General features: G+C 37.4%; 1 protein-coding gene across 1 annotated transcript; it reads left to right on the forward strand.

Annotated features, from left to right (window-relative positions):
* The first annotated feature begins 6,234 nt into the window (after positions 1 to 6,234).
* LOC103428209 (UDP-glucose flavonoid 3-O-glucosyltransferase 7-like) lies at positions 6,235 to 7,910 on the forward strand. The gene has a single exon (XM_008366304.4). It carries the CDS (start codon positions 6,347 to 6,349, stop codon positions 7,778 to 7,780), a length of 1,434 nt encoding a protein of 477 aa, XP_008364526.1. The 5' UTR covers positions 6,235 to 6,346; the 3' UTR covers positions 7,781 to 7,910.
* Positions 7,911 to 9,913: the final 2,003 nt, after the last annotated feature.

The following is a 9,913-nucleotide window of genomic DNA, read 5'->3' on the forward strand; positions in this document are numbered from 1 at the left end:
GTGAAGACCTTGTTTTCTTGAGAACCAGAAATCTCAGTTTTAATGCATTGTTCATGTGATCGTGAATGTGAAGTTTTTAGAAGATTTTAAGCTGCTAGTGAGCTTTAGGACATCTTCACGAAGCTCAGAGAAGAAAAACGTAGTGTTTTGGACGTCTGGAAGTTGAGTTTGGCAAGTTTCAAGTTTGGCCAAAATATCGAGGTTCCTCTAGTGAAATCCCGTGGATTTCAAGGCTTGAAAGTGGTAAGGTTTTGTTCTTCTAGTCCTACGCTTCATTTTGAGACAAATTTCATGAGTTTTGGTGGAAAAATGAGCGAGATATTGAAGTTTTAAAATTTCCCAAAAACCGGCGAGTGCAGCAGCGATCGGCGCCGGACTCCGGCGAACTAAGGAAGGAGAAGGGAATATTCCGTCAAGTTTGACGGAATATTCTAATGGCAGTTAAGTTTCAGTTAGGGTTTGGCCGTGCGTGGGGGTGCGTCTGGCCATGCCTTGGCCAACGCATGGCGGCACATGAGTGGTTAGAAATTTTTTCTAAAAATATGGGGATGTTCCTGAGGTTGAGTAGATCATGGTGGTATATTCAAATACCCCATTTGAGTAATGTATGAGAAGTTATTTCCTAGTTTTGTATATGTGCTTTAAATAACGTTTATTCAGTTATATCAATGAGTGGGACCTATCTTGAGGACGAGCGCCAACAATCGAGGCTCGGGGGCTACGACCCTTCAATATATCAATGAGTGGGCTTTTGGTTTTCCGTATATACCTATATACTTGAGATTTTTCCCAGAAAATGAATTTGAATGATTATACGTTTTGAAATGCCATGCAAAGTATTCGTATATTTTATTATGCATTAGTAGTTGCATATATTATGATTGGTGTTGCGGACGCACAGGTAAGTACCAGGTAAGTTCATAAATCAAAGATAGGAGATTGCTTCAGTTATCTAAGATATGATGTAATGTATTGAGAGCTCATAAACCTACACCCCGGTGTTAGTGCTCCCACCCAGAGTTAGGGCACAATCATTCATGTGATGTTCACCTCCCTCACCATATGCTCACCTTGGATCCAAGTTAGGAGCACAGGCTTGTCGTACATACCACTTTAGGTGGTTCGACTCGTACGTGACCCGCGATCTTTTGCACAGCCTTCACGTGATCGTAGCACTAAAGCATATTTATTTTACACCTAGTCTTGTCGTACAGACCACTTTAGGTGGTTCCGACTCGCGTGCAAGATTTGATTTGATTTGATATGATTGAGATTGGTTATGAGCTATATACTCAACCGTGCAGATTGAGTTAAAGGGATTTGGCTAATGCAATATTTGACATTGATATATTTTGCCTAGATTACTTATAGCATTGCATTGAGATACTTTTGCATGGTATACTTCTATGGATTTTCACCTTGAGTATGATTTCTGATACAGCTTATTATTATTATTATTATTATTATTATTTTTTGGGAATTTTTACAGGTTTTACAGCGAGGGGTTAGAACTTTTGAGAAATGAAATGATTTTGAAAAGCTTTGTTTTTGCCCACTCACACTTTCTGTTTTGCGCCCCTCCAGGTTTTAGGTAGAAGTGCTTGGTGGATCACGAGGATTTTGACGGGGGTTCTGACAAAACATCATTAATGTAGGATCACCTTTAGGTCCTGTATAATTAATACTTGTCCTGCTTGACTGCACTTAGGATATTTATGCTTTGATTGTGTATTTCACACTTCATCTTGCACTTACACCTTATCTTATCTAGTACTCTAGTTGATTTGGTTTTTGTTTATTCGTAATTCCTTATATCTCTATTGCTTCTGCACTGTGCACATGGCTACGTCACCTTCACGTAACGGCCAGCATGCCCTGATTTAGGTCGGGGTGTGTTAGTTTGGTATCAGAGCATTAGGTTTGCAGTCCTGTATATCTTTAGAATTTCTAATTATTTTGATGTCTTCTGTCAGAACTATACCGCCTCATAGAGATCCACGTCCTTCTGTAGAGCCTAGTTTCCCCGATATAACTCAGTTAGGGGAAGCTATAGCTAATGCTATTCAGTCTTCACTTCGTCCTCCCCAATGACACCTCTTGAGATTGTGTATAATTTGAAGTTGAATCATTTTGTGGGGAATGAAGGACATGAAGGAGCGGAGAAATGGATCAATCATCTTGAGAAGACTTTCTGTGTAATGTAAAGTCAGGAGAATCTTCCTCCTGATAGGTGGGTTGAGACGACTACCTGGTTTCTGGGTCCGGAGCTTGCATCCTGGTGGAGACAAGAATCTTATCAGTTGTCACCAGAGGAAGAAGCTGACTGGGAAGTGTTTAAACAGTTGTTTCAGAAAAGGTTTATTTCCCTGAGTATATTGATCGTAAAAAGCAAGAGTTTACTCAATTAAAGTAGGGGAAGATGATGACAAATGAGTATTATAGGAGATTCATTGACTTGTCTCGCTATCATCCAGAAGTTGTTGCTAATCCGGTTGAGATGTTTCTTCGCTTCAGGTTGGGTACTAAGAAGAAATGGCGTTCTATAGCGACCTCGACTTCTTGTGCTATTAACCAGGAGTTTTATGAGATTTTGTTGAGGATTGAGGACTAAGAGAATATGCCCAGTGAAAGTGAAGATGAAGAAGAAAAAAATGGGAATCAAAGGCGATATGATAAAGGTAAAGGTCAGTCTCTTGAGCTTTAAGAGGAGTGGAACTAGTTCCAACTCTTCTTGCGGAGGTTTTAGTGCCACTGTTCAGATGAGAGGTGGTAGATTTTCAAGAGGTCTTAGATTCCAGATGCAGGGAGATGCTGAAAGAGGAAGTGCTCCTTTGTGCTGTAGATGTAATAATAGGCATTTTGGGGAATGTAGAAGAGGAAGTAGTGGATGTTAGTGGATGTTTTACTTGTGGCCAGATGTGACATATAGCTATAAATTGTCCTTAGAGCTAGCAGAGGCCCTAGCAACCTTCTATGCCACCATCAGCGTCAATCTAGCAAGCTTCAGCGTATTAATAATATCCCTCCACAAGATGCTCAGAATCATCTGGATTTGATCATGGGTACATTAAACATTCTTGGTCACTTTGCTAGAGTTTTAATTGATTATGGTGCTACGCATTATGTTATTTCTCATACATTTGCTCAAGTGACGCAACCTCATCTTACGACTCTAGGGTATGATTTAGAGTTTGCTATGCCTAGACGGGAGAAATGTTATGCTGATTGTGTATATCCAGGATGTCCAGTGATGGTAGAGGAGGTGGTTATGCTAGCTAATCTTATCCCATTAGGTATTGTTGATTTTGATGTGATTTTAGGGCACAAATTGGTTGCATTATAATCATGCCAATATAGATTGCTATGGGAAAACAGTTACTTTCCATCGTCCTGGATTACCTGAAGTCACTTTTGTGGGTGAATGTAGTGGGGTGAGGCATGGCGTTATTTCTGCTGTAAGGGCGAAAAGGTTGTTATCAAAATGGTGCCAGGGATATTTAGCTCATGTAGTGCTAAATGATGTTGCTTCTAGTAGTGTGGAGGATGTTCGAGTAGTCAGACATTTTCCTTATGTATTCCCTGATGATTTACCTGGATTACCTCCAGACAGAGATGTGGAGTTCACTATTAATTTGCTTCCAAGTACGGATCATATGTCTTTGACTCCGTATAGAATGGCTCATGCCGAATTGAGGAATTGAAAGTCTAGTTGCAGGAATTAGTTGATAAAGGTTTTATTCAGCCTAGTACTTCACCCTGGGGAGCTCCAGTTTTGTTTGTAAGGAAGAAAGACGGGACTTTGAGGCTATGTATTGATTATAGACAATTAAATCAGGGAATGATTAAAAATCGTTATCCATTGCCGCATATAGATGATTTGTTTGATCAGCTTCGAGGTGCCTGTGTATTTTCTAAGATTGATTTAAGGTCTGGTTATTACCAATTGGAGATCAGCAGTGAGGATGTCCCTAAGACTGCTTTCAGGACTCGTTATGGTCATTATGAGTTTCTTGTGATGCCATTCGGATTAACAAATGCACCAGCAACTTTCATGGATTTGATGAATCGAGTATTCCAACCATTTATAGACATGTTTGTCATTGTTTTTATTGATGACATTTTGGTATACTCTAAGTCTAAAGCAGGGCATGTTCGACACCTTACCTTGGTGTTGAAGAAATTAAGGGAACATCAGTTGTATGCTAAGTTTAGCAAATGTCAATTTTGGTTGAATCAAGTAGCATTTTTGTGAAAGATCTTTTTTATGACTGACATTACATGCCTATTAAGATGTTTTGAACATGTTTAAAAATAGAGAAAATAATATTTAAAAAACAATTGATTGAGTCACATTATTGCTAGCTCATTGTAAGGCTAAGCCCCCCTCTCTCCCTTAGTGTAGATAATATCGTTTGTTAAAAAAAACAATCATTTGACAACTTATTTAATTACATTATTATCTGTGTGTGAAAGATCTTTTTTATAACCGGCTATACGTCTCTTAAGATGTTTTGAACATGTTTAAAAATAGAGAAATTGAATCGTATTATTGCTAGCCTATTATGAGATACTAATTATAAAAAATAAAAATAAAAAGCACCAAAAAATTAATCATTAAAAAAATAATGTTAAAATTATGAAAATGCATCTGCCTTATTTGATGCATTATTTTGGGATGCCTTTGAAATTTTTTGTTTTAGGGGCATTTTTGTCCAAGCATTTTTGTTGAAGGTTGGTGGCATCAAAATCATTATTCACTTTTTCATTAGCTTTAGATATAGAAGATTTACAATTGTATTGTTCCTAATTCTTCAAACAAATATCTTTTTGTTTCTAGCCAAATGATGTCATGGCGCGGTTTAGTGGTTTTGAATACAATTGGAGAAACACTTTCTTTAATCTACTAATGTTGTGGGATTCCAAAATTGAAAACCACTCGCTTTCAATTTTTTGCAACAAATTACCTTTGACTAACAAAACAAGGATATTTCTAGACAAAATACAATCGTTCACTTTGCTGAGGTAGTTCTGTTTACATTAATCAATCTTATAGTACACTTTGAAACCTAAGTTCTAAATTTATTACTGACAATTTAAACACTTCTACAAAGTTAGGAATACATTTATTGGTTCAAATTTAAACATTGTTGTAAGACTAGACATTTACTCATTACACTAGATTCAACTGTGGTATTTTTTTAAAACATAATTATCTATACAATTTCTAATCTGTATAGCGTGTCACCCTGCGTGTCAATCTGCATAACGTGTCAAAATGGGTTACCTGCGTGTCACCCTTGTGTAAACATGTTAAAAACCCGTTATTAGCGGGTTCTTACCGTGTGACCCGATAACGACTTAATTAGTTAACATGTCGACTCAAAACCTATTATTTTCGTGTCATGTTAACGGATCATGTAAAAAATTGTCAGGTCTAGCTTCGATTACCCCGGTCCTTCATGCCATCAATCATGGGTCCAGAAAATTATGGTCCCACAATCCATTCAACTTTATCAAATCTTGGACTAAGTCTTTTTTTTTTTATTTATTGTCACTGTTCTAAAAATCCCCGCCTAGCACCGTCTAGACCCGCCTAGGCCCTAGGCGGTTGGCCACCATCCCAATTAATGCCTAGGAGTTTGAAAATCTCAAAAGGGTGCCTAGACTTGCTGAAGCACTCACCTAGACCACTTAGGCACCCGCTCAGACTACCCAGACCCGCCTAGACATCTGCCTAGGTTGCAACTCACTTAGACAAAAAATAGATAACTTTCATTTTGCATTATTTTTTTAATAAATTGTAAGAGATTTGTTGAATACTTAAATGAACACACATTATATGTTTGTTCCTCATGTTTTTATTATGTTTCAATATTCATAATATATATGTCATTTTATTTTGTAATTTATGTTATAATTATATATATTTTAAGTATAAACAGACATTTATTTACACAAAATATAACAGATTTACTTAAATCCGTCTAGGTTCTTTCTAGCCGCCTAGCCGCTAGGCCCTAGCCCACCGCCCGACTAGGAATTCAAACTCTGAGTCTAGACATAAGAAGAAACAATTCAATTTTGTCTTTTCTCTATTATCTTTTATAATGTGAACAAAATGATCTACGTATGCGATGAGGTAACAAGACCATATGGTTCAAAACGTCAAAGCGTTTATATATTCAAAGATAACGACTTTGCCAGAACATGACCTTTTTAAAAAGAAAAAGTCCTCAAATCCCAAGTCTCAAAGTAATATATTGAATCTTTCAGCTCATTGTTTAGTATCAACTCTCTTCATCACCATCTATTGTTTGAGCTGCTTTGTGCATTCTGTCAAGTCCCCATGGATACTAAATCCCATAAGCAGCTTCACATTTTCTTCTTCCCATATATGGCTCAAGGGCACACCATACCCCTTATAAACATGGCCAAACTATTTGCTTCTCATGGTGTAAAATCCACCCTAATAACCACCCCTCTCAATGCACCTCTCTTTTCCAAAGCAATCCAAGGCACCAAGCAATTGGGATTTGATATTGAAATTCTTGTCATCAAGTTCCCAACTGAGGAAGTTGGGTTGCCTCAAGGATGTGAAAGTGGTAACTTAGCTACCACCACTGAGATGAAGGAAAAGTTCTTCAAAGCCACCTTCCTTCTTCAACCACAAATTGAGCAGGTCTTAGACGAACACCGCCCTCATTGCCTTGTTGCTGACGCTTTCTTTCCTTGGGCAACAGATCTTGCCGCCAAGTTTGGTATTCCAAGGATCATATTTCATGGTGTTGGTTTTTTCGCTTTGTATGCTACTCTTAGTGTGCTGTTGTACGAGCCTCACTTGAAGCTGTCATCGGATTCAGAAGTTTTTACTATTCCTAATTTTCCAGTTGAGATCAAGCTGATTAGAAGCCAAATACCGGCCTTTATCAAGCAAAATGCTGAAACCGAATTCACCAAGTTGTTTAAGGCTGCGAGAGAGTGTGAGGAAAAGAGCTTTGGGTTTATTATTAATAGCTTTTACGAACTTGAACCGGCTTTTGCAGATCATTACAGGACAGCGTTTGGGAGGAAGGCATGGCATATAGGCCTGATTTTGTCATGGAATAAGGCAGCAAATGACGAAGCTTCCCTTGGTCAGCACAAGTCCTTGAATTGGCTTAATTCTAAGAAACCAAATTCAGTTGTTTACATATGTTTTGGAAGTATGACCAATTTCATTGACTCTCAGCTCCTAGAAATTGCAACGGGGCTTGAGGCTTCTAGGCAGGGATTCATTTGGGTTGTGAAGAGAGAAAAGAATGATAAAGAAGAGTGGCTTCCTCAAGGGTTTGAGAAGAGAATGGAAGGTAAAGGACTAATTATAAGAGGTTGGGCTCCACAAGTGCCGATTCTTGAGCACGAAGCAATCGGAGGCTTTGTGACGCATTGTGGGTGGAACTCTATCCTTGAAGGAGTGTCTGCTGGGGTACCAATGATCACATGGCCCGTGTCGGCTGAGCAGTTTTACAATGAGAAGTTGGTGACTGTGGTACTGAGAACTGGGGTTGCTGTTGGTGTTGAACAGTGGAGTACATTTGTAGATGTGAAGAAGGAAGCCAGTGTGAAGAGGGAAGCCATAGAAAAGGCTATAAATCAAGTCATGGTGAGTGAAGAAGCAGAGGGAATGAGAGCCAGAGCCAGGGTACTTAGAGAAATGGCAACGAGGGCTGTTAAGGAAGGTGGTTCGTCCTTCTCTGATTTAACTTCTCTACTTGAAGAATTGGGGTCCCTTGGAGCATGAAGTACTTTCAGCCAAAATAACATCACTTTTTTGTGTTTGTGTGCGTTTTTATGGAGATTAATCCAATTTTTGCGGCATCTATATCTAAAATTTCAAATTAATAGCAAATGAAAGAAAAAGAATATCTATATATTTGATACAAGCGATATTGGGATAAGAGGGAAATTGAAATTAAAGCATCGAATATAAGAGTGATATGCTAGAAACTAACACTCAAACTAAATCTTGCGAATTATGTAATCATAGAACAAGTAAGTAGAGATCGTTCTATTATGATGATTAGAAGGGCTGGTAATCAACTAAAACTAAAAACTAAAAACTAATTCAACCAAAAAAAACATAAAAAATAAAAACAAAACAAAACAAAACGAACAACTGATGGGGTTTTGAATGAATTGAATTAAGCTAAGCTGAAAATTGAAATTAACCAGTAAACAAAGTAAATAGGAACACTGAATTAAAATATGAGAAGGATTTAAGGCTAGCTAATGGATTCTTCTCCACCCATGAAACATATGCACACAAATTGATTTCTAGTTTTAAACCATGAATGACAAAGCCCAAAATTAATCGTGAACATCACTATTTAACTCTTGTATTTTCCTAAGCTCATTGAATCGGACAAAGCGTCGCACATCTCAAATCGTTATTCTCAAGTTTTCTAACTATGAACAACATGATAGCAATGCATATTCAAAGATCAATAATGTGAAAATCATAAGTTTTGACAAGGCAATTGTAACTATGAACAACATGATACTCTTGCAAATGATTTAACTTAATTTCATCAACGTTCACTTTACTAATTATGAATACAAGTTCATAATGATTAGGTGAACTTCACTTGTATTCTAGCCCCAAATTCCTGCACGCAAACTAAATTCGCATTTTATCAAACACCAATTGGGTGTAATCAATTCATATAAAACATATGTTCATGGCTTTGAATTCACCTTTAGCTAAAAATAACTTCGTTACAATGTTGAGAAAAGAAAATGATAAAAAAATTGAAACAAATAACAAGGATAGAAACTAAGAACTTCTATAACTTCACAGGAACTGATGAATGGATGAGGTAATGGCTTCTAGAACGGTTTTGCACGGCTAGAATTGTTTGTGAAGATTGCTACGGTTTTTAGTATGGAAACGGCATGGTTTTGATAAGTTAAAAGGTTGCGGATCTGGAGTTGTCATGCAATGCTTTTTAACTCATTGGAGTGGACTTGAATTGGTTGGAACTCTTAGATTAACCGTTAGCTTGATCATGACTTTGTGCATCCTGAACTCATACGTCGTTTAATATCAATTCAAAGGGAGAACTCAAAGAATCCCGCGGAAATTTCTAGCCTGCACTAACTCGGAATTGAGTTTTGAATTTTTTTTACAGAAAGCTGACTTCCGTATCTTCATGATGATATATGGCATGAAACCCAATTTGCTCCGAATAGGTACAGTTTAATCTGGGAAATCGGTAGCGCGGTTGTGATGTGTTGCTTGAGCAGGTTTGCAGTTCAACTGCTTTGTGTGCCAGATTTGAGACCGTTCTTTCTTCTGGAAAATTCAAGAAAAATAAGAATCTTGTAATCAACTTCTTATCTTTCCAAGCATATGTGACGTGTCATGGAGAAAAATTGAGAAGGCCTTAAAAACTTCTTTTTTTCGTGGTTGCGCAGTTTTGATGGGAATGCTACTTCGACTATCTTTGTACGCATGACTAGAAGAACTAGCTTTGTAGATAATTCTAAAACTTCGGCACATCGATCTTGGGCATCTTAGATTCCATTTCCAACTGGCCTTGAGTCAAAATTCATCTGAAAAGTTGGTTTTTTGTTGCAAATCACTCAAGTGTGCAAGATGGGTTTCATGCACGATTACACGCCCAGAGCTTTTGTGAGAGTATGATAAGCTCATATTTATATACATTTTACATAAAATTCACTTGTCTTTTCTTAGTTAGTTCCTTATATTTTTGAACTATTTACTATGTTTTTGTGTTTTGTGTGATTTATCAAGCAAAGAAAAGAAAAGTAGCACAAGTGAATTATTAAGTAACAAATTCGTCAAAACTGCCTGTGCAGATTATCTGACTTTGGAAGCATGTTACAAACAGTTCAGAATGAATGAGAGAATGAG

This window comes from Malus domestica, chromosome 10 (genome assembly GCF_042453785.1).
Source record: "Malus domestica chromosome 10, GDT2T_hap1".
In the NCBI taxonomy this organism is placed as follows: Eukaryota; Viridiplantae; Streptophyta; class Magnoliopsida; order Rosales; family Rosaceae; genus Malus; species Malus domestica.